General features: G+C 37.2%; 2 protein-coding genes and 1 pseudogene across 2 annotated transcripts; all 3 read right to left on the bottom strand.

The window, feature by feature from the left end:
- Positions 1 to 5,240: 5,240 nt before the first annotated feature.
- On the bottom strand, positions 5,241 to 10,944 carry LOC108958092 (protein SRG1-like). The gene is made up of 6 exons (XM_018869971.2): positions 10,717 to 10,944; positions 10,110 to 10,351; positions 7,349 to 7,664; positions 6,607 to 6,854; positions 6,083 to 6,410; positions 5,241 to 5,477 (listed from the first exon to the last, which is right to left on the bottom strand). Exons 1-6 carry the CDS (start codon positions 10,942 to 10,944, stop codon positions 5,241 to 5,243), a joined length of 1,599 nt encoding a protein of 532 aa, XP_018725516.2.
- Positions 10,945 to 14,773: 3,829 nt separating this feature from the next.
- LOC104438885 (probable 2-oxoglutarate-dependent dioxygenase ANS) lies at positions 14,774 to 17,381 on the bottom strand. The gene is made up of 4 exons (XM_018869970.2): positions 17,121 to 17,381; positions 16,172 to 16,419; positions 15,657 to 15,984; positions 14,774 to 15,080 (listed from the first exon to the last, which is right to left on the bottom strand). The coding sequence occupies exons 1-4, from the start codon at positions 17,379 to 17,381 to the stop codon at positions 14,844 to 14,846; spliced, it is 1,074 nt and encodes a 357-aa protein (XP_018725515.2). The 3' UTR covers positions 14,774 to 14,843.
- Positions 17,382 to 22,044: 4,663 nt separating this feature from the next.
- LOC120291566 lies at positions 22,045 to 23,599 on the bottom strand (annotated as a pseudogene).
- Between the last annotated feature and the right edge of the window lie 42 nt (positions 23,600 to 23,641).

Genomic DNA, 23,641 nt, shown 5'->3' with positions numbered 1-23,641 from the left:
TACCAATAAATAAATTCGAGAGTAAAATTTTTCAATTGGTTTGACTAAGTTTTCAACCTTTCTTGCAAAAGGCAATTTAAGTCCTAATATTATGTTACTTTGTTGAGTTTTGACTTTTAAACTGTTGATAAGGGCATTTTGGACCATACACTTTTGTTTAAGGTTTTTTTTTTTTTTTTTTGGAGGGAGACTATTAAGTAGATGTATTGAACGACACATCTTTGACCCTAGTGTCACAGGCCGACAGTTTCCTTGCTGCGGAATGACCCGTGTGGCGCCTGATGAGCGGAATTCGCTAGGCCAACCTTCCTTCTATAGTTGTTCCATCGAATGATACGGTGAATGCTTCTTCGTACGAGATCTTACTACGCCTAGTTTCGCTTGGGCGTTTAGTCCATTGAGTGAGATAGTAGAGCTCAACAACTGATTTCAGCCTACTATGGCCTTATCAAGAGAGCAGCATCAACTCCCAATTAGTTTGTGCACAGGAGGCCAACCTCACCTTCAGAGCTCCTAAGTGATATAATCCTTCTATCCTAGAACTCCTAGTACCAACTCTCCTGACGCCACTCTCACGGACTAGTTGTATTCGTCCCTTTTGCCTCCTCACTCTTCACTTGATAACCCCAAACACTGCTCACAAGTGTCACAAGTACAGGAGGATTTATGGACCGTGACACTAGCCTCCACATTATCTCATTTCTTTGTTCTTCTTATCTTCTTACTAGATTTTTAGATCTTATGGCTCTTTTTGAGTTTTTGAATTGTACTAGTATACTCGTTATTGAAGATGGTAAAATCCCTCTCTCTTCCTATGATTTTTTCCATTTTGGGTTTCTACATATATCGTGTCTTGTGTGGTTTCGATTTTGCGTTTATTCTTTGCTATTTGTGTTTCAACTGGTGTATCTTTTGGGCGTTGTTTCGCAATACACTTTTTAAGTGACATGAAGCCAATTTCATAAAGTTCATTGAAAGAACTTGATTGCACATTTTGAAAAAGGTTTAAGACTTGATTGAACTAATTGAATTGTTTAGGAACAAACTGCGTTATGCACAAACGATTTAGACTTCTCTATATCATGTCTTCATGTACCAAAATGTTAGAAAGGAGCTCAATTTGTGAAACAAGGCTTCTGTGGCCCTGTCAATCGACTGAAGCTATGGATTATCGACCCATTTTGCTCACTCCTAAGTCCTATTGGCGAAACCTTAAGACCATGAACTGTAGAAATGTTTGACGGGACTGTGAATTTGGCATTTCTTTCTTTGGTCGGCCAATGGGAATTTGGCATTTCGAAAAAGTACATCTTGGCGATGAGCACAATAAACGAATGCCCAAAAAAGGAAACAAGACCTAACCACGACAAATTGCTTACACAATGCATATGATCCATCTGTTTATTTATATCTCAGAATCTAAAGTAAAATATCAAGAAGGCTTTTGCATTTGGAAACTAAATTAAAAAGCTTTTGACGGCTGGGGCATGTCATGTTTTATAAGTTTAGTCTTTAGGCCATAGAAAGCTGCCAATTCATACGAATTAGAATCTCTAAAGTATTCAGACAGCATCATCTGCATACTAGAGAAGTACATTCTACACTCCGCAAGTTGACGATTAATTAGAGTATCATATATTTGTTTACTTGGAAAAAACCTATTCATCCTATTATAAACAAATTGGGAAAATTACCAAAAGAGTCTTGAACCTATTGTAATTGTGCCAATTTGGTCATAATTGTTTTTTTGGCCAATTGAGTCCTAAATCTTTTGTATTTGTGTCAATTATGTCCTAAATATATTACAAATCCAATCAATGAACACATAAATGGGCCTCTCTAGCATTCGAATAGCCCTACGCTCATGGATATCTTCTACCTTGTATTGTGGATTAACATGTGTCCATTCCTTCCACCAATAAGGCAGTCGATTCTAGATTTTTTAAATTTCCATATCTATCTAAAAATAGAAAGAAAAAGACTAGAAATGGTATGTTATGCCAATGACACCAAAGGAAAAAATGGTGGACTCTAGAGGTACTATTAATTGAGGCGAGAAATCAAACTATATCAATTGTTTTATAGATCGTTCCACCAAGAAAGGTGGTCCAGCCATCCCATCTAGGAAGCAAGTAACTGGAAATCCATTTTTTGGATCCGAATGGAGCAGCTCGAAGGGCCTGACACACTTATTGAGGTAAGTTGCGGGCACGGCATTCTTCTTGCCTCTTTTACAAGCATATGAATTCGGTCTTTCACATGCTTATGCAGGCATCGGATTGAGGTAAGATAATATAGAGAGAGCTAAAACCCATCCGTTCTAAAAAACAAGTAAGGGCTTTTGTTCCAGAGTATTCTCCCAATGAAGCAATCCTTCAATGGAATGAGATTGGCAGGACCGGAATTGATCAACAATATTACTAAAGCTCATGGGATTATTCCTATTCGAGGAGGAGATGAACATACTTGTGAAGGAAATCATCATTACGTGCAAATAAAAGAATATGGAGTAACTGACGAACAAAATACGACAATATCTAAATTGGCTCTCGTCTAATTTAGATTAAAAAAAAAACCCAGAAGCTCTGGCATGAAGTCCATATATCTTTATCAAGTAACTAATTTGTAAACACCAAAGTATAAACTAGACAAATCCCACTTCCTCATGAGTTTATCTCGAATCTTATCAAATTTGTATCCGATATTCCTTGTCAGTCAAAAGATGCATAGGAACAAAAGCGACGATGACAATGTCTATGTGCATGTACCTCCCGATCCTGCTAAACTTAATGCCTTGTGTCAAAAGATGCTGACTCGTGAATGCCAGATCCTTATAAGGTCCAAGGAGAACCAGGCATGTAGGTCTGTGTCCAAGAAAGGGATAAACACAAAACTGTAAGCCACCGATCTTTAATCTTCTTTATCTTTTCTGTCCTTTTTGAGTTTTCCCTTTCATCGCTAGATTAGCTACATGTTATATGCGGTGTCTCAAATAGGCTAGATCCAGGAATTTCTTGGTGTAATATATTGTAGGTCTACCGTCAACTGTTTTAAAAGTTTAAATTGTTAGATAAATGCGCAGTTTATTATTTAAATACTCTAACAATCCCCTTCACGTTTAGTTTGGTCTTTATTAAATTGGGGAGGCCCCATAAGATTTGAAGTTAGGACCTTCAGTTATGATATCATGTAATATTTTGTAAGACCACTGTGAACTGTTTTAAAAGTTTAAGCTGTTACATGAAGGCATTGTTTATTATTTAAATATTATAATATGTGGAATACCCTCCATAGACTGGGTCTGCTTTCACAGTTATTCAAAGGCATGTTACCTAGGGGTGAGCATAGTCTAGGTTGGGCCGGTCTACCCTCTAATCTTAGGACCAACCTGCACAGTGATAGTTGAGACGGGGGATTGGATCGACCCAATGGGTTCGGTTCGGTTCCAGAGTCAATTCGAGACCAATCGATAATTTATTTATTTCATTTTTTGTACTCTCTGAAAAGGCAACTAAGGACTGGACCGATTCAATGAGTTTGGTTTGGTTCTAGGGTTAACTTGGGACCAACTAATAATTTTTTTATTTTGTGTACTCCCTAAAAGGCAATCGATGACCGGACCAATCCAATGTGTTCAATGACGAGCAAGGTCATTTAAAAGAGGCGAGTGATGAGCATCAAGTGTCAAGCAAGGAGCAACAAGCCAGATGATCATTGAGCAGTGAGTGACATGAGTGACTCAAAGCAAGTGAGGTGACTGTCGAGTGGCGAGTGAAGAGGTTGTTTCTTTCGATTTTAGCAAATTAAAGACTAAGAGGATAAATAAGATAGAAGAAAACAAGTACTAGAAGAGGATGCCGTGAGGAGTTATTTATGCCATTTTAAACGCCGTGAGAACTCCTCACAAAAATATTTTTCTCTCTTTTGTAAATTATGGATGTTGACGCTGTAAAAGACATTAAAAGATCTAAGTTATTAAAAAATAGTGTAAAATTACTTGAACTCTTCACTAAAGAGTTATTTAATGTTGTTGACGCCATTTATTTTAAATTTTCTCTATATAAAAAAAATTATAAATAATATATTATATATAATTAGGATTGGTTCGGGTGGACTAATCCTAAACTCTCAGAATTGAGGACTAATCCGCACAGTGCTGATCTAGGAATCTCAGGACCAAAGACCAACCCAGTCTCCTTGAAAACTGGACTAAGACAGATAGGATTGGGCCAATCCAAGGTTGGTCCAGGGTTGACCCTAGACCGATGTTTACCCCTAATGTTACTCAGGTCAAGAATAAAGGGTTTCACAACAACTTATATTATTACTTTAGTCTTTCGGCCTTAGAAAGCTGCCAATTCATTCAAAATAGCAACTCATAAGTATTCAGACAGCGTCATCTGCATACTACGAAAGTGTATTCTGCACGTGGCAAGTCAAAAGGTTAAATACGTGTCCTATACTTGTTTACTAAAAAAACAAAAAAAACTTTTCATCCTATTATAAACCGATCTTAAATGTTCAGGGTACCTTAATGAGAGAACAGTGTTAATATAACCCAACCGAGTTTGTATTTCATCCACTTACTTGATCGATTTTCACATTGTGATGTCACAAGATGGACACGCGTTTCGCCAAACTTTAAAAAACCAATTTCCTTCCATGAGTATATATAGATCAATGCTTGTCAATCGCCTAACAAAGCTGGTAAAAGCTGTTCAGAGTAAAAAATCACGTTGAATTACTAAATCAATTAAGGGCAGCATAGAAAAATCACAGCAGTTAAGTGGTTATGCATGCTGATATCTGTTTGAAACCCTTACTTTCCCTAAGTAACCTATTCTAAATCCCAATGATCAAGCTCAACTTCAGCTAAAATAACAAATGCAAATTTTAGTCAAAAGTTCACAGTCACGAATGGTCTCAGGAGAATCATGTAAGCACGATACTACAAGGAGCCTACTTTTGGTGCTGCATGGAAAAAGCCTTTCTACTTAGGAGAAAAGAAACAGATCAACAAGCTGAGGGAAGATAATAAGATTTTCCTTGCGATAGTTATATTAACCCAAATCTTATTACATACGTAAAATGGAACATCACAAGTGGCACAATATCTAGTGAGAATGAGAGGGAGAACATAAGGTTCTTATCGAAGGAGTCTTGGAAACACACATAGTAAGCTCTTTCGAGTGCAGAAGACAGAACATCCTCTGTTGTACAACACAGAACATGACTGAACATCATAGTCTGACTGTGTCAAGTGCTGTTTTCTCACTCTGGAAGCACTCAAAGTTGATGGCTGCATAATTCTTGAGCTTCCTGTACATTTGTGGCCTTTCCTCACTTATCAACCCTTCATCTGGCTCGATCTCAGTTTCAGTATCAGGCAAATAAAACACTGCCACCGATAGCCTTTCACTCTGTGAATTCGCTGTCACTCTATGCAAAGGACTCTTGAAGATCCCATTACTCATTATCTGAGATTCACCATTAAAGCATAGATTATACTTAACTCACCATTTCCATAAAGTTACAGATAAAGAGATGCAAACATGTCAAGTGTACTAGCTCATCTGTTGAAAGATGAATTTTCCATGAGCAATGAGAGAATAAAAGTTCTTATTATCAGATTATAGTACAGATTGTACTGATTAATGATGGGTGGCTGAAAGTCTACCCTATTGTGAATGGCAACTTTGCCAATGGCAGAGTAGAGAGCTTAAATCTAATGAAAAAGTGGTCTTCTAATGGAAAATTAACAAATAGGCCTACCATGTGTCCTCTAGCTCTTTGAAAGCTTCAATTCTAGAAACTATTAATATGTGCACAGGTGTTGTGTATCAGTGTATAATAAGCCAATTAGATGTTCTTTAATCTCATTACTGGTTTGCTCATTTCAGTTTCTTTGGTGCACTTCAGTTTAGCAATAATAAACTTTCTCAATCACTAGAATGACGAGATGTTGCTGATTTTCTGATAGGTCAAGTTGATCACTAGAATGACAAGTTGTTGCCTTCTTGGATTACCCTGTGCCTGTGCTTTCAGAACTATATCAGCTCAAATATCATTTCTTATAATTCACCTGCATCTGATCACCTATGTTGACAACAAATGCATCAGGAACTATTGGAACTTTGAACCATCGATCGTCTTTGAGAACTTGAAGGCCTTCCACTTCTTCGTCTTGCAAAAGAACCGTAATTCCTGAACCATCTGAGTGAGCCTTTGCACCAAGCACTAAATCAGGTCTCGAGCATGGAGGGTAATGGTTAAATCTTGTCGCCATGAATGCTCGGTCTCCATACTTCTTCGAGAAGCAATTCTCTTCCAAATCTAAGGACCTGGCCATGGCCTTCTGGAGAAGATCTATTACTGATTTCACTTCTTTGAAAAATACATCATGAACTTCTCTGCAAGATAAAAAAGGAAAGCTAATCAGTCAAACTATGCATCAAGAACTCCATAGTTTTCTGCAAATAAAAACTTATAATTCATGTACTTTCTACAAAATAGTTCACTCTCTGTCCACGCAGGTACATGCATTGGCATGAGATGAGAAATCCAAAGAACAGATGAAGATATAACAACTGATATCGAGGAAAGCACCTGAATTCTTCTGGAGTCTCTGGCCAAAGCTTGAGTTTCCTCGAATCTAGTGGAAGTAAGTTGAGGAATAAACGTTTAGACCAGTCAAGAACTTGCTCATCGGAAAGTATAGGGTCAGTCCCATGTCCTTCGAGATCAGCAGGATCTCGAGCATACTTTTGCTTCTCCTCTGCTGGAAGTGCAAAGAACTTCTTTGCCATCAGACGAACCTTTTCCAAGAACGAGGTCGGAATGCCATGTCCTATTGCCTAAGAGAACAGAATTACAACCATTTTTTTTTCCATATTCTTCCCAACTTTGATAAACAAGAAAAATTGACTTACTGCAAGAACAACTAAAGTGATTAGGAAAAGTTTCACAGGTTGTCCTAAATTTTGTGTATACAATGCAATCATTCCAATTATGTCATAAATTTTCTTCAAGAAGTGCAAGCACTATATAAAATTGCCTATATTTCACTCAAAAAGTGCTTATGGGGCATCCTTAACTTACAATTTTCAACATAATTTTATGACTTAATTGCATTTCTTGATAAAGTTGATGATTTAATTGAACTTATGAAAAGGTTTAGGACTTGATTGCCCTATATAATAAGGGTATAGGACTTGATTAAACCAATTCAAAGATTTAGGACTCAATTGCATTCCATACATAAGATTTAAAACTTATGCTGCAGCGTACCCAAAATATATTGGTCATGAAACGATTTTTCTTGTGTTAAGCTGGTGAAGAGCACTCGTACCTGGAAGCAACCCCATTCACTGAGAGCAGACCTTAGCTTTTCTAGTTCATCTTTTTGTTCTTTCCCAGAACACGTCGAGGACACCGAGAGAAGTCGACTCAGATCAACGATTGGTATTTGAGCTAGTGGAAATGATTCGACCGGACCAACACTGCCTCCCTTGACGAAGTATCTAGGAGGCGGATCGTCAGCATCAACAGACAACTTTGGGATATTTTGGGAGAAGGATGACAAACTTGAGGATTCTTGGACTCTGTCCATGGTATACATGGAATGAGCATGCAGCTGAGGAGGCGAGGTGGGACAGTTCGCGTCTCTGGTACTTATAATTGGGAAATTAACAGAAGTGGACACAAGATGGATAGATTCTCTTCAGAACTCTGGTTATGCCATTGGGAGAAAGTCAACCGTGAAAAAGAGCTAAGAGACTAATTTGGACACTTCTGCGTAGATTGTAATATGTTAATTAATATATTTATGATTCAAAGGCTTTATAATATATGCTATCTCTCTATCTCTCTCTCTAGATTGATTCTCTTCAGAAATCTGGTTATGCCTTTGGGTAAAAAGACAATTGTGAAAAGGAGAACTTCTGCTTATCTCGTCATATGCCAATCAATATATGATGCAAAGGCATTATAATATATGCTCTGGATTCTCTTTGCATACACTAGATAATTAAAATTTAGAATTTGCCTTCGCTTCTCCTTGATTAAATTTAGAATCTATAACTCATGAAACTAGTATCAAGATGTCAATCAACAGAACGAATCTCATCTACGTAATGCACGGTATGATAGTGAGATGTCAACAATGAGGTACAATTTGATTCTTGAAACTTCTGTACGTTGGATACGTGCTGTCACATAGTATACTTTCTCATCAATGACAACATAGCACAGAGATCAGTTCCTAGTAAAGCACATAATGCAACACTTTGGACGGGTTTTCAAGCTAATTACTCTTTCAGGGAGACTTTGACATTAGGTCCTGACTCCGGAGGACTTCGCAGAGGACTTAAAATGATCAGTCCACAAGCATAGAGTGAACTCAATGCATAGAGGAGCCATAACCACATTAATAGAGTACTTCAATATAAAGGCACAAAGAGAACAGTTTAGGCGTACCAAAGAGATGAGTTAGACTGATAAAGGTGTTTCACAATCTGGTCACACAAATTTCTAAACCTTATTTTTTTGGTCTCTTATAAAATTTTGTAATGATTAAATTTTCTCATTTGGGAATTTATTGTATACCTAGCTACAAAAAGTTATTTTAAATGATTGAAAATTGTCACTTAAGACTTTATCATATTCCTAGCTTTAAAAAAATAAATTAATTTTCAACATTTGTTTTGAGATACGAGCGATCAGGAGATATAATATCTTTTTTTCTATTCTTTTGTGAACATTTTGTGATGATTTAAAATTGTCACTCAAGAACTTCTCTTTAGTCTTTAATTCATTGGCTATATGTATGGTCCGCCCAACATGGGAATGGGCACATGCGAGATAATGACGTCTAGTCCTCTCTCCTCCAATTACTAATCTCATAAGGAATAGGGTTCCAATTAAATAATAATAACATGGATCAGCTTTCTTTTTAAAAAATAAGTTTCTTCTAGCATGGTATTCTAGCAAAATGGGACTGGCTGTATTCATATATGGTCCGCCGTACATGCAAGAAAATGATTTTTTCTAGTCCTCTCTCCTCATTATTGATCTCATTCGGAATAGGGTTCATATTAAAAAATATAACCATGTCTCAGATTCTTTGAAAAAAGAAGCTTTTTCAGGCACAATATTCGACCTTGCTTGGGGGACTCCATCGATATCTGCCAATCTTTCTAGTGATAATGTCTAATTAACAATAACATAGCCAGCCTGTCAATTGCTTTTCTTATCTGCTCTTTATAATGAGAGACATTGGACTATACGAGGTAGCGACTGCCTAGGTTTTCCTTGTTCCATAAAAGAAACGGCAGGCAAATGCATTAATGTATTGCTCAGGGATAGAGACAAAACGAGATTAATGTGTAATACCTATTAAGCCCTGACCTTTCGTGCGTGCATGTTGTGGATTTCATGTACTTAATTTCCACTAAAGTTAAATCATCAGGTTAAACCTAGAAAAGAACTTGTGGAAAGAACTGGCATAGTATTGTGTGACATAAAGAGACTTTTAGCTCATTGATAAGAATGATGAGAGTCTTAGCTACTTGTTAAAGATAACTTTCGAAACCATACAGACGCCCACAACGATAATATGCCTCATTCCTGAAATCTGTAAGGATTGCGTTGACCCCTTCACGGTCAAAATAATCCCTCTTTGAATCCTTATTTTTACAGATGATTGTCAATTTGCCACGAGAGATCACCTATATTTTGGTTTGACAATGCAATCAGTTATAGCCTTACAGGTGGTAGTAGCATCAACTTAGCTTTCTCTTAATTACTTTTTTCATCAGTGTCCTACCTGTGACCATAAAATAGGCACACAAACATTCTAAAGTGTAAAATATGACATTGAAGTTTCTTCTGCTTCAATTCTTATTCAATAAGCAAAGGGAACGTAATTGTGAACTCCTTAATTTCTAGATCTAAAACCATAGTCAGAACACAATAATTTCAGTGACAAACTCAGGAAATTCCTTCCAGCACAGAGTAGAACTCAGTCTGATAACCCAAAGAAACTGACTCCCCTGCTGTGCTAGTATCGTCTGGTTACTGGGTAAGTCGAACCAATCATCTAGTCTAATTACCTGAAGCTTTCGAGTTTTTGAGGCCAGACATCCAGTTTTCTCTGATCTTTGGGGCATATGAGCAACCGCTCATTCCAATCTAACACCTGTTGCTCTGATAGGACCATGTCATTTCCATACCCTTCCATGTCATCTGCAGGGCTAGCATATTTCTGCTTCTCTTCCATTCGAAGGGCAAAGAATTGCCCCATGAGCTCACGCACTTTACTTAGAAAAGAGCCGCTCATTCCATGATTTATTGCCTGTAACCCAAAATAAGATCTGGAAATTGCAAAAAATGAACCTACTCTGGCTTCACTTTGCACAAGTAGGACCAAACTAGCATGAGCATTAGTTCCCAGTACAACTGCAAAAATGCTCCTCCGCTATCATTGATTACCTTAGAAGCTTTTACTTGGTTTGATGTCACGGATATTTTAATTATTGAGGGAAAGAACCCTATAGATTACAATTGATCATGATCAGCATCTTCTTTTGAATTATAGGCACTTTTTCCCCTAGCTCATTCAATTCTATGTGGTAGCATAACTTTAGGAGAAATTGCAAGATCAAATAGTGGGTAGATTCAATTTTGAAAGATAGGTCACAGTTTATCAATAGGCAAGACCAGGAAACATCCCCACGAAGTGAGAGCCGAACGGAGTTTAAACAATTCCCCTGCAGCTGATGGTGAAGACGCAAGAAGGCCAAGGTCAATGACAGGAATCTCCATAACATGAATAGCTTCACCAGAAGTTGCAACCTTGCCATCTGTATAAGCATATCCTTCTTGTACTGCTTCTCCATCCGACACCGATTCCTGAGCAGTCTTTGCTGGAGGAGGAGGCTGAGCCATGTCAGCAACAGAAATGTAGTACTGTAAGACCAATTTATGAGCCTGTCAAGGTTCCGTTACCGTCTGGACCGGATTCGAGGACGTGTGATGGAAGTGAGAGTTTGGTTTTCTGCGCGTGTTGAAGTTCAAGGTCTCTGGGGTGATCTCTACATCACATAGTTCTTAGTTCTTAGTTTTTTTAACAGAATTCTATCTTATCAGATCTGTATCCGATACCTTGCGAGTCAAAAGAAGCATCTCAACGTAAGCAACGATGGCATTGTCTATGTTTACGGACCTTTCAATCCCATTAAATTTAGCGCCTCGTCTCAAATGATGCTGACTCGTGAACGGATGATGCCTAAATAATCCAAGGAGAAACAGGCATGCAGGTCAGTGCCCAAGAAAGGGATGCAGACAAACTGTAAGCTACAAATCTCTAATTTTGATTTTTTATTTATTTATTATTATTTTATGGTTGTTTTAAACTTACTTCACTAGATCAACAACATGTTTATATGTGGTGTTTCGACTAGGCTAAATCCAAGAATTTCTTGGAATACCCAATCAACCACTGGTGACCAAGCTAGCTTTGCTCAGCAAACCACCAACCAAGTAGGGCCTTACGCTAATTCTGGAGATGAGTTCTAAGATGGACCCTAATATTTGGAGGGAGTTTTGAATTTTCTTGTAATATTTCCATTGTGCTAGTGCAGGAAAATTCCACCACAAGTTCTAAACCTTGTGTAGGGAATGCATTTGAGTCATAAACATTTTAATTAGTTCAATTAAATCCTAAACCTTTACCAATAAATGAATTTGAGAGTTAAACATTTTAATTGATTCAATTAAGTCTTCGACCTTTATCGAAAAAGGCAACTAATTTTTAAAATTTTGTTGCAAAACGCAATTTAAGGAGACAACATAAGCACTTTTTAAGTGACACTTCATCAATTTCAGATGAATTCATCGAGATAAGTTCATTGAACGTTTTGAAGAAGGCTTAGGACTTGATTGAACCAGTTAAAAAGTTTGGGAATCAAATGGCCTCATGCACATACTATTTAGACTTCTTTATATCATGTCTTCGTGTACCAACTCATAAGGTTAGAAAGGAATTGAATCAGTGACACAAGGCTTCTTTCGCCCTGTCAATCTTCTGATCCTTTGGATCAGCGGCCCATTTTGCTCGGTCCTATTGGTGGAACCTTAAGACAATGAACTGTGGAAATGTGAATTTGGCAATTCTTTATTTTTTTCGGCCAATGTGAATTTGGCATTTCGAAAAAGTACATCTTAGTGATGAGCAACAAGAAACGAATGCCCAAAAAAATGAAACAAGGCCTACTATAAACTGATAAGAATTATCGTATTCAAAGGGCTGATGATGGTTTTTACAGAGGACTAACCACAGCAAATTGCTTACACAATGCACATGATCTATCTTTTTATTAATATCTCTAATCTAAAGCTAAAATATCAAGAAGGCCTTTGCATTTGGAAACTAAATTAAATAACTTCTGATGGCCGGAGCATGTCATGTTTCCTTAGTTTAGTCTTTAGCCCATAGAAAGCTGCCAGTTCATTCAAATTAGAATCTCCAAAGTATCAGACAGCATCATCTGTCTTAAGGTTCATTCAAATATACTAGGGAAGTACATTCCATACGTCACAAATTGAAGATTAATCAACATGTCATATATTTGTTTATCTGGAAAAAACTATTCATCCTATCATAAACAAATTGCAAAAATTACCCAAAAAAGGTATTAAATCTATTGCAATTATGCTAATTCAGCCTTAAACTAATTATGAAATCCAATCAATGAACACATAAATATGCCTCTCTAGCATTCGAATAGCCTATGCTCATGCATATCTTCTACCTTCTACTGTGGATTAACATATATCCACTCCTTCCTCCAATGGGGCAGTCGATTATAGGTTTTTTTATCTATCTAAAAATAGAAATTACAAGACTAGAAACGATCTGTCATGTTAATGACACCAAAGGAAAGGAGGTGGACTCTAGAGGTACTATCAATTGAGGGGAGGAATCAAAATTCATCAATTGTTTTATATATCGTTACACCGAGAAAGGTGGTCCAACCATTCCATCGAGGAAGCAAGTAATTGGGCATGACATTCTTCTTGCCTCTTTTACAAGCATATGGATTTGGTCTTTGATATGCTTATCTACGCATCGGATTGAGATAAGATAACATAGAAAGAGCTAGAGCCTACCTATTCTAAAGAACGAGTAAGGGCTTTTGTTCCACTATATTCTCACAATGAAGCAATCCTTCAATGCAAGGGGGTTGGCAGGGATGGAGTTGACCAACAATATTGCTAAAGCTTAGGAGTCCTTTAGGAGAAAGTGAATGTACTCGTGAAGGAAATGATCTTTACATGGACATAAAAGAATATGGAGTAATTAATGAACAAATATGACAAAATCTAAGCTACCTCTAGTCTGATTTAGTTTAAAAAAACTCCTGAAGCTCTGGCATGAAGTCCATGTATTTTTATCAAGTAACCAATTTGTAAACATCAAAGTATAAACTAGACACATCCCACTTCCTCATGAGTTAATCTCGAATCTTATCAAATTTGTATCCGATCTTCCTTGTCAGTCAAAAGGAGCATAGAAACAAAAGCGACGATGACGGTGTCTATGTCCATGTACCTCCCGATCCTACTAAACTGAGTGCTTTGTGTCAAAGGATGCTGATTCGTGAATGCCATATCCCCAAAAAGGTCCAAGGAGAAGCAGGCATTTAGGTCTGTGTCCAAGAAAGAGATGAAGACAAAACCGTAAGCCACCAATCTCTAATTTTCATTATCTTTTTTCCCTTTCATCACTAGATTAGCTACATGTTACATGCGGTGTCCTGATTAGGCTGGATCCAGGAATTTCTTGGAATACCCTTCATGTACTGATTGGGTCTGCTTTTTTGGTTTATGGAAAGGTATGCTGCCCATGTCAAGGAAAAAGGGGTCAAAACGACTTATATTATTACTTTAGTAATTAGGCCATAGAAAGCTGCCAATTCATTCAAATTAGCAACTCAGAATTATTCAGACAGCATCATATGCATATTAGAAAAGTATATTCTGCACGTGGCAAGTTGAAGGTTATATACGTGCGATATGCTTGTTTACTTCAAAAATGAAAAAAAGAAGAAGAAAACTATTCATCCTATTATAAACAAATCTTAAATGTTCAGGGTACCTTAATGAGAGAACAATCTTACGATAACCCAATTGAGTTTGTATTTCATTCAATTACTTGATCAAAATTCACATTGTGACGTCACAAGGCAGACACGTGTTTCGCCAAAACTTAAAATATCAACTACCTTCCATGAATATATATCAAAGCTGGTAGAAGCTGTTCAAAGTAAAACACCAAGTTGAATTATCAAAACAACTAAGGGCAGCATAAAAATTCGAAGCAGTTAACTGGCTATGCATGCTGATTTGGGGTTTGAAAGCTTTACTTTCCTAAGTAACCGAATCTAAAGCACAATGATCAAGCTCAACTTCAGCTAACAAACGTAAAATTTTAGCCAAAAGTTCACAGTTACAGAAGGTCTAAGGAGAATCATGTTAGTATGATCCTCCAAGGACCCTCCTTTTAGTGCTGCATGGATAGTCTTTCTACTTAGGAGAAAAGAAACAGATCAGCAAGCTGAGGGAAGATATTAAGATTTTCCTTGCAATAATTATAGAAAACCCAAATGTGATTACAGATGTAAAATGGAACATTGCAAGTGGCGCAATATCTAGTGAGAGAGAGAGAATATAAGGTTCTTAATGAAGGAGTCTTGGAAACGCACATGATAAACTTTTTCAAGCATAGAAGACAGGACATCCTTACATCCTTTGTTTTACAAGACAAAGAACATGGGCTCTGGACATCATAGTTTGACTGTGTCAAGTGCTATTTTCCCACTCTGGAAGCACTCAAAGTTGATGGCTGCATAATTCTTGAGCTTCCTGTACATTTGTGGCCTTTCTTCACTTATTAACCCTTCATCTGGCTCGATGTCAATTTCAGTATCCGGCAAATAAAACACAGCCACCGATATCCTTCCATGCTGTGCATTCGCTGTTACCCTATGCAGTGGACTCTTGAAGATCCCATTACTCATTATCTGAGATGCATCATTAAAGCCTAGATTATAATCAATTCACCATCCGTATAGAAGTTACTGAAAACAGATGCAGACATTACAGTGTACTAGCTTTGCTATCAAAAGATGAATTTTCAATTGGCGAGGGATAGAGTAAAATTTTTATTACCACATTATTGTAAAGATTGCACTGATTAATGATGGGTGCTCAAAGTCTACCCTAATGTGAATGGCAATTTCTCCAATGGCAGAGTAGAGAACTCAAACCTAATGACAAAGTGGTCCTCCAGTATAAAAGTAACAAATATTTGTCCTCTTGCCCTTTGAAAGCTCCGATTCGAAAAACTATTTTTTTGGCCGAAGGTGGCTACCTCTCAGTACATGATTAGCCAAGTAGACGTTCTTTATTCTCATTATTGATATTCACTGATTTGCTCAGATCGGTTTTATTGGTGATGCTTCACTGTAGCAAAAGATAAACTGCAGTTAATGATTGGTGAAGTTGATCACTAGAATGACAAGACGTTGCCTTGTTGGATTACCTCGTACCTGTGTTTCCAGATCTATATCAGCTCAGATTTTATTTCTTAAATTTACCTGCATCTGATCACCCACGTTGACAACAAATGCACCCAGAACCATCGGGACTCTGAACCATTGGTCCTCTTTGAGAACTTGAAGGCCTTCCACTTCTTCGTCTTGCAAAAGTACCGTGATCCCTGAACCATCTGAGTGAGCCTTTGCACCAAGTACTAAATCAGGTCTCGAGCAGGGAGGGTAATGGTTGAATCTCGCTGCCATGATTGCTTGGTCTCCATACTTTTTGGAGAAGCAATTCTCGTCCAAATCTAGGGACCTGGCCATGGCCTTCTGGAGAAGATGTATTACTGATTTCACTTCTGTGAAATATACATCAAGAACTTCTCTGATAAGAAAGGCAAGGTAGTCAGTCAAAAAATGCATCAAGAACTCCATAGTTTTCTGCATATAATATTCATACTCGTACTTTCTACCAAATAGTTCCGCTCTCTGCACGCAGGTACATGTTTTGGCATGAGATGAGAAATCTGAATAACAAATAACGATATAACAACAGATTCCAATGAAAGCACCTGAATTCTTCTGGAGTTACAGGCCAAAGTTCGAGCTTCCTCGAATCTAGTGGAAGTAGGTTGAGGAATAAACGTTTAGACCAGTCGAGAACTTGCTCTTGGGAAAGTATAGGATCACTCCCATATCCTTGGAGATCGGCAGGATCTCGAGCATACTTTTGCTTCTCTTCCACTGGAAGTGCAAAGAACTCCTTTGCGATTTGACGGACCTTTTCCAAGAGCGAGGTCGGAATGCCATGTCCTATTACCTAAGAGAACAGAATTCTGACTTAATATATATATATATATTCTTACCTTCTCTAAGAATAAGAAAATGACTTTATTAGCATAATAGTTTTGGGCTACTTTAGGAGCAATAGCATGTTGTGACCCCCAAATTCTTAAAGGAATGGATTCCACAAAATTTATAATTATTTATTATTCATTTTTTAATGGTCCAAGACAAACTGTTATTTTTACAGTAAATTAAAGACTATAAACATATAATTTTTCATAAAAAAATTGTGTTCCTACAAGAACAACTAAAGTATTTGAGAAAAATGCACAGGAAATCCTAAATCTTATATATGGAATGCAATCAAGTCGTAATCATTATATCGTTCATTAAGTTCTAAATTTTTGTTAATTTTTTTTTTTATGGAGCATATCTAAAATTGCCTACATATCACTTAGAAAGTGCATATAGGGATTCCTTAAACAGCACTTTTCAATGTATTTTAGGACATGATTGCATCTTAGGATAAAAGGTAATCACTTAATTAAAGCGATTATATGGTTTAGGATTCGGTCGCACTTTTTTATGAGGGTATGAGACTTGATTGAACCAATTGAAGGATTTATAACTCAACGCATTCCGTAAATAAAGATCAGGACTTGTGATGCATTTTTCTCAAAATTTTTGGACATGAAAGTATTTTTCTTCTTGTGTTAAGGTGAAAGGCCCTCAAACCTGGAAGCAACCCCATTCACTAAGAGCAGACTTCAGTTTCTCTAGTTCATCCTCTTGTTCTTTCCCAGAACACGTCGAGAAGACAGAGGGAAGTAGGCTTAGATCAACGATTGGTATTTGAGCTATCGGAAAAGATTCGACCGGACCAACGCTGCCTCCTTTGACGAAATATGCAGGAGGTGGTTCCTCGGCAGCAGTGGACAACTTCTGGAAATTTTGGGACAAGGATGGCAAACTTGAGAGCTTTTCGACCCTATCCATGGTGCAAATGGAAAGAGCATGCAGGCTAGGAGGCGAGGTGATACAGAACACATGGTTGGTACTTATAATTGGGAATGGATTCGAGATGGATTGATTCTCTTCGAGACCTCGGAGAGTATAATTGGACACTTCTGCTGCTTGTCTTTCTTTATTTCAAACAAATATGTCAATCAACACGTGATGCAAAAGCATTGTTATATGATCTCCTCGGAGAGTATAATTGGACGCTTCTGCTTGTCTTTCTTTATTTCAAACAAATATGTCAATCAATACATGATGCAAAAGCATTGTTATATGCTCTCTCTATAATTGGACTTCTCTTGTCTTTCTTTATTTCAAACAAATATGTCAATCAATACATGATGCTTGTTATATGCTCTCTCTCTCTCTCTCTCTCTCTCTCTCTCTCTCTCTTCTCTCTCATTGTTATATACCAAATAAAAAAAAATGTTTGGTTTTGATCCATTTGTCTTATCATATTAACTAGTGAGACTAGCTAGACAACTTAGGCTTTGTTAGTTTCACAAAAAATAGAATGTTTTGAAAATTATTTTTCTAAAGGAAAAACCATCAAAAACTCCAAATTTTGCCCAAAGTGACAAATTTACACTAAACTTTTTTTTATAACATAAAAAACTCTGAACTTAGCCAACCGTAATACATTTACCCCAAACTTTTTTTTGTGACACAAAAAATCTTGAACTTTTATCTGTGTGATACATTTATCATAAACTATAGGGCATTTTGGTCTTTTAATTTTTAATTTTTCTTTTTTTTTCTTCTTCTTCTCTCTTCCCTTCATCGGCCATGGTAGAGCTGACAGAGGGAAGTTAGCGTTTGGCGAGAGTTGCCCTCGCTTGGGCTAGCTAGGGTCGCCGTCGTTGGCGTCGAGCGAGGGTAGCCCTTGGCTAGGTTGGGCGATGGTCTCCCTCGCCAGATCTGCTAAGGGCACCCCTCACTTGAGTTTGATGAGGCACCCCTCGCTAGGCCCTCGTTAATGTCGGGTGAGAGTCATCCTCTCTTGATGTAGGCGAGGGCTACCCTCGCCCGACACTAGTGAGGGCGACCCCCACACTAGCGAGGGTAGCCCTCACACACCGGCTCCGCCATCACCGACAGAGGGAAGAGAGAAGAAGAAGAAGAAAAAAAGAAAAAGGAAAAAAAAATAAAAAGACGAGAATGCCCTTGGTTGGGATAAATGTGTCATAGTTTACAAAGTTTGGGGTTTTTCATGTTAAAAAAAAAAAAAGTTTGGGGTACTTTTGTCACTTTGGGCAAAGTTTGGGATTTTTAGTAGCCTTTTCCCTTTTTCTAAAAATGATATTTTATAAAAATGAATAAATGAAATAGATTTTCGTTGCAAACAAAAATATTTAGACATAAATTATTATCAATAATGAAAATATTTTTATTGACTAATTATTTCGAGTGATACAAATGAGCACTTTTTAGAAAAATATTTTTCAAATCATTCATTTTTCATGAAACAACGAGAACCTTGAATTTAAAGTTTGCCTTGGCTTCTCCTTAATTTAATTTACAAGTGATTATTTTCAAATGTTTATTTCCTTTCTCAAATTTTTCTACATATATTGAAAATTATTTTAGTGAAAAATGAAATCACTAATCATAGGGAAGTTACTATTAAAAGAAGGGATTACTCCCACAAACAAAGTGTATTTTATGCTCTTATTGAATAAAACTAAAAATAGAAATATACTTTTGAGCCAATTTCACCAGTTTAGTTTGATCGATTTGGCTTCTCCCTAGAAATTAGGAACCGGGATTGATTGCCGTGGTAACCACCCAAAGTTGGTCGGTTCAATTTGGTGCTCAAATTAGACCAGGATCGATGCACACCCTATCCACAACCACATTAACATGGTATTAAATTATGGCAGCAAAAAGAGAAAAGTTTAGGCATACCAAAAAATATTAATTACACTTATAAATGAGTTTTTCCAGTGGAAAATGAGTTTCACAATCAGGTCAAGCAAATTTCTATACCATTTTTTTTTTCTTTTGTAAACTTTTGGAAATGATTGAAAATTCTCATTTAAGATTTTTTCAAATTCCTAGCTATATAAAAAGTTATTTTTAAATGGTTAAATATTGTCACTTAAGAATTTATCATATGCCTGGCTATTAAAATGTAATTTTAAGCATTTATTTTGAGATATGCACAACCAAGAGATATATTAACTTTCATTTATTAGTTTATGAACTTTTTGTGATGATTAAGAAATTGCCACTGGAGAACTTCTTCTCTTAACCTTGAATTCAACGGCTTTATATATGGTCCGTCCAACATGGGATTAGGTACATATGCAGAATAATGACATCTATTCGTCTCTCTTCCAATTATCGATCTCATTAGTAATAGGGTTCCAATTAAAAAAAAAAAAAATACATGGATCAGCTTTCCTTTAAATGATAAGTTCCTTCCAGCATAGTACTCCAGCAAAATGGGAATGGCTGTATGCATATATGGTCCACCATACATGCAAGATAACGATTTTTCCAGTCCTCTGTCCTCCATTATGGATCTCATTAAGAATAGGGTTCTTATTAAAAAAATATAACCGCGTGTCAGATTCTTTTCAACAATTAAGTTTTTTAGGCACAATATTCAACCATGGTTGGAGGACCAATTGGCATTGATATCTGTCCGTCTTACAAGGGATAATGTCTAATTAACAATTACATAGCCAGCCGATAAATTGTCGCTTCTCTTATCTGCTCTTTCTAATAAAAGACATTGGACAATACAAGGTAGTGACAACCTAGGTTTTCCTTGTTCCATAAAAGAAACGGTAGGTGAATGCATTAATGTATTGCTTAGGTTGAGACAAAACGACATGAATGTGGAGTACCCATTGAGCCTTGATGTTTCGTGCGTGCTTGTTGTGGATTTCATGTACTCAGTTTCCAACAAAGTTAAATCATCAGATTAAACCTAAAAAAGAACTTGTGAAAAGACCAGGTCCAGTATCGTGTGACATAAAAAGATTTCAGCTCAGTTGTGCATTCAATGCTAATCATCGATAAAAATGATGAGTCTTAGCTACTTGTTAAAGGTACGTATTGAAAGAATACAGACGCCCATAACTATAATCTGCCTCATTCTCGAAATCTGTAAGGATTGTGTTGACCCTTTCCCGGTCAAAACAATCCCTCTTTGAACCCTTGTCTTTCCAGATGGTTGTCATCTTACCACGAGAGATCAGCAATGTTCTGGCCAGAAATCCCGCGTTCACGTGCTGTTAAGCCAGTTTTTTAGCCTGGCCAGAACCTTTGTGGAGGATCCAAGCAGCCTTTATACTGTTTATGTTCTGCTTGTCGCGAGGAACTTGGAATGGTGAAAGAATTCTTTCTGCCACTGGAAATCAGTAATTTTTTTGAAAAGGCTATGTCTATATATCGATGAAATAAGTACTAAAAATAACTAATGCGCACACATCATTATTTTAACGTTGGTTGTGAAACTACTTATCTCTTGTTGATCACTGAATACTGCAAAATCATGAATGGTGAAAATGTTCTACTAAAGAGTGAACCCTAAATATTTCAGGCCAATGCTCATGCATTATGCCTATTACGTTGCTGTTGCACCATGAAATCCTGATTTAGATACCATTAGTGGTAACTTGAACCCGATTCCACCTGTAGTCTCTGTTATAAGTATTCAAGTGAGAACCTGTGGGAATAGATATCTCAATCCCATGTGCAGTTGGGTTGTATGCAGCAAATTTTTAACAAGCATTACTTTTCCTTTTTTGAGAATAGATATCTCAATTAAAGATTTGCTTGTTCTAGTATATCAGCAATACAGTTTCAGTGTGGCTTTTGCACGATATTTGGGGTTAGACACTGCCTTCTCGTCCTTGCATGTGATTTTGGTTGTCTGAGAAAATCATCCGACAATTAAAAAGGCCTTGGCCTTTGGGAAGTTGTACCAACTGTCTGGTAGCTGGAAATATAAAATCTTCTATCTGCTTAGGCCATTAGGAAGCCACCAAGGTGATTTGAGTCAGCATATATGTGAACAGTTGGGAGCGAATCATTTTGTCCGTATCATCGCTTCATTATCCACCACTAGATGGCATGCAATTTGAAAGATCCTTAGAAGATGAAAAGATAACTTTCAGATTATGCTCAAAAGCAAAGTCTTCTGCTTCTCTTTCGGCAAGGAATGCGTAAGTCTTCTGCATCTCACAGCAGTCAACTGGCTATGCATGCCAGTTATGGAAGCTCTTATAATATCGACCAAAAAAAGAAAAAAAAAAACTGGTTATGCATGCTGATATCTGGTAATTTGCAGCATCAGATCGTTAAATTTCTCTTAGGAGAATCATGATAGTATGATACTTCAAGTGGCCGCCTTTGGTGCTGTATGGAAAAAGACTTTCTACTTCAGAGATAAGAAGCAGATGGACAAACTTGGGGAAGATCTAAGATTTTCCTTGCTTTAAAACAGTAATTCCAAACCTGATACATAGAATGGAAATAGTGTCTACTGAGAGAGAGAGAGAGAGAGAGAGAGAGAGGGAGGGGGAGGATAACGTTCTTATTGTAGGAGTTATGGAAACACACATGATAAACTTTTTCAAGTATGGAAGACAGGACATCCTTTGATGGACAAGACACAGAAAATGACTGAACATCATAGTCTCATTTTGTCAAACGTTGTTCTCCCACTTTGGAAGCACTCAAAATTGATGGCTGCATTATTCTTGAGCTTCCTGTACATTTGTGGCCTTTCTTCGCTTATCAACCCTTCATCTGGCTCGATCTCAGTTTCAATATCTGGCAAATAAAACACTGCCAATGATATCCTTTCATTCCATCCATTCGCCATTACCCAATGCAGTAAACTCTTGAAGATCCCATTACTCATTATCTCAGATGCATCATTAGGCCTAGATTATAGTCAACTCACCATTCATATAAGATACAGCCAACAAATGCAAACATGTCAAGTGTACTGGCTCTGCCGTTGAAAGATGAAGTTTCCATTACCGATTAAATTCTTATCATCAGGTTATTGTAAAGATTTTAGTGATTAATGATGGATGGCTCAAAGTCTAATGCCAATGGGAATTTCGCCAATGGCAGAGTGGAGAACTTAAATCTAATGACAAAGTGGTCTTCCAATATAAAAGTGACAAACAGGCCTAAAATTTGTCCTTTCGCTCTTTGAAATATCACATATAAAATTTTAAATAAGTGCAGGGCCTGCTTATTAATACAGAATTAGCCAAGTTGACATTCTTTATTCTCATCACAGCAGTTCACTGATTTGCCCTTTTCAGTTTCACAGGTGATGCTTGATTGTAGCAAAGAGTCAAATTTTTATTAATTAAATTGCCTTGTCCTAAACTATTGTTGCTAATTGTTCAAGATGATCACAAGAATTGCAAGTTGTTGCCTTGTTAAATCACCTCCTACCTCAGATATAAATTAGCTCAAACTTTATTTTTGTAATTTACCTGCATCTGATCGCTTACATTGACAACAAATGCATCAGGAACTATGGGAACTCTGAACCATCAATCATCTTTGAGAACTTGCAGGCCTTCCACTTCTTTGTCTTGCAAAAGAACTGTGATTCCTGAACCATCTGAGTGAGCCTTTGCACCAAGTACAAAATCAGGTCTCAAGCATGGAGGGTAATAAAAAAATCTCGCTGCCGTGAATGCTCGGTCTCCTACTTTTTTGAGAAGCAATTCTCTTCCAAATCTAAGGACCTTGCAATGGCCTTCCAGAGAAGATCTATTACTAATTTCACTTCTTTTAAATATTCAGCAAGAACCTCTCTGCAAGATAAAAACGGCAAGCTAATCGGTCAAACTAGGCATCAAGAACACCGTAGGCTGCAAATAATATGTAAAACCTCACACTCATGTACTTTCTTCCAAATAGTTACTTCTCTGTCCAAAGAACAGACGAAAACAGAACAACAGATACTGAGGAAAGCACCTGAATTCTACTGGTGCTTCTGGCAAAAGCTTGAGCTTCCTCGCATCTAGTGGAAGTAGGTTAAGGACTAAACGTTTGGACCAGTCAAGAACTTGCTCATTGGAAAGCATAGGGTCGGTCCCATATCCCTCAAGATCAGCCGGATCTTGAGCATACATTTGCTTCTCTTCCACGGAAGTGCGAAGAACTCCTTTGGGATCATGCGGGGACCTTATCCAAGAAGCAGGTTGGAATGCCATTTCCTATTGCCTAAGAGAACAAAATTTCGACTTTTTCTAATA

This window comes from Eucalyptus grandis, chromosome 3, assembly GCF_016545825.1.
Source record: "Eucalyptus grandis isolate ANBG69807.140 chromosome 3, ASM1654582v1, whole genome shotgun sequence".
Classification (NCBI taxonomy): domain Eukaryota; kingdom Viridiplantae; phylum Streptophyta; class Magnoliopsida; order Myrtales; family Myrtaceae; genus Eucalyptus; species Eucalyptus grandis.
The sequence above is the reverse complement of the archived record's forward strand: the minus strand, read 5'-3'. Positions and strand labels throughout refer to the sequence as shown.

What these genes read in the sequence shown, in the direction of transcription:
- LOC108958092 (XM_018869971.2), bottom strand. Translation starts at nt 10,944, where the DNA reads ATGGCTCAGCCTCCTCCTCCAGCAAAGACTGCTCAGGAATCGGTGTCG. An exon ending in CTTCGTGGGGATGTTTCCTG is followed by an intron (nt 10,352 to 10,716) that starts GTCTTGCCTATT and finishes TTTGGGTTACAG; the next exon opens with GCAATAAATCATGGAATGAG. An exon ending in CAAAAACTCGAAAGCTTCAG is followed by an intron (nt 7,665 to 10,109) that starts GTAATTAGACTA and finishes TATAAGTACCAG; the next exon opens with AGACGCGAACTGTCCCACCT.
- LOC104438885 (XM_018869970.2), bottom strand. Translation starts at nt 17,381, where the DNA reads ATGGATAGGGTCGAAAAGCTCTCAAGTTTGCCATCCTTGTCCCAAAAT. An exon ending in GTGAATGGGGTTGCTTCCAG is followed by an intron (nt 16,420 to 17,120) that starts GTTTGAGGGCCT and finishes CTGTTCTCTTAG; the next exon opens with GTAATAGGACATGGCATTCC. An exon ending in GTAACTCCAGAAGAATTCAG is followed by an intron (nt 15,985 to 16,171) that starts GTGCTTTCATTG and finishes CTTTCTTATCAG; the next exon opens with AGAAGTTCTTGATGTATATT.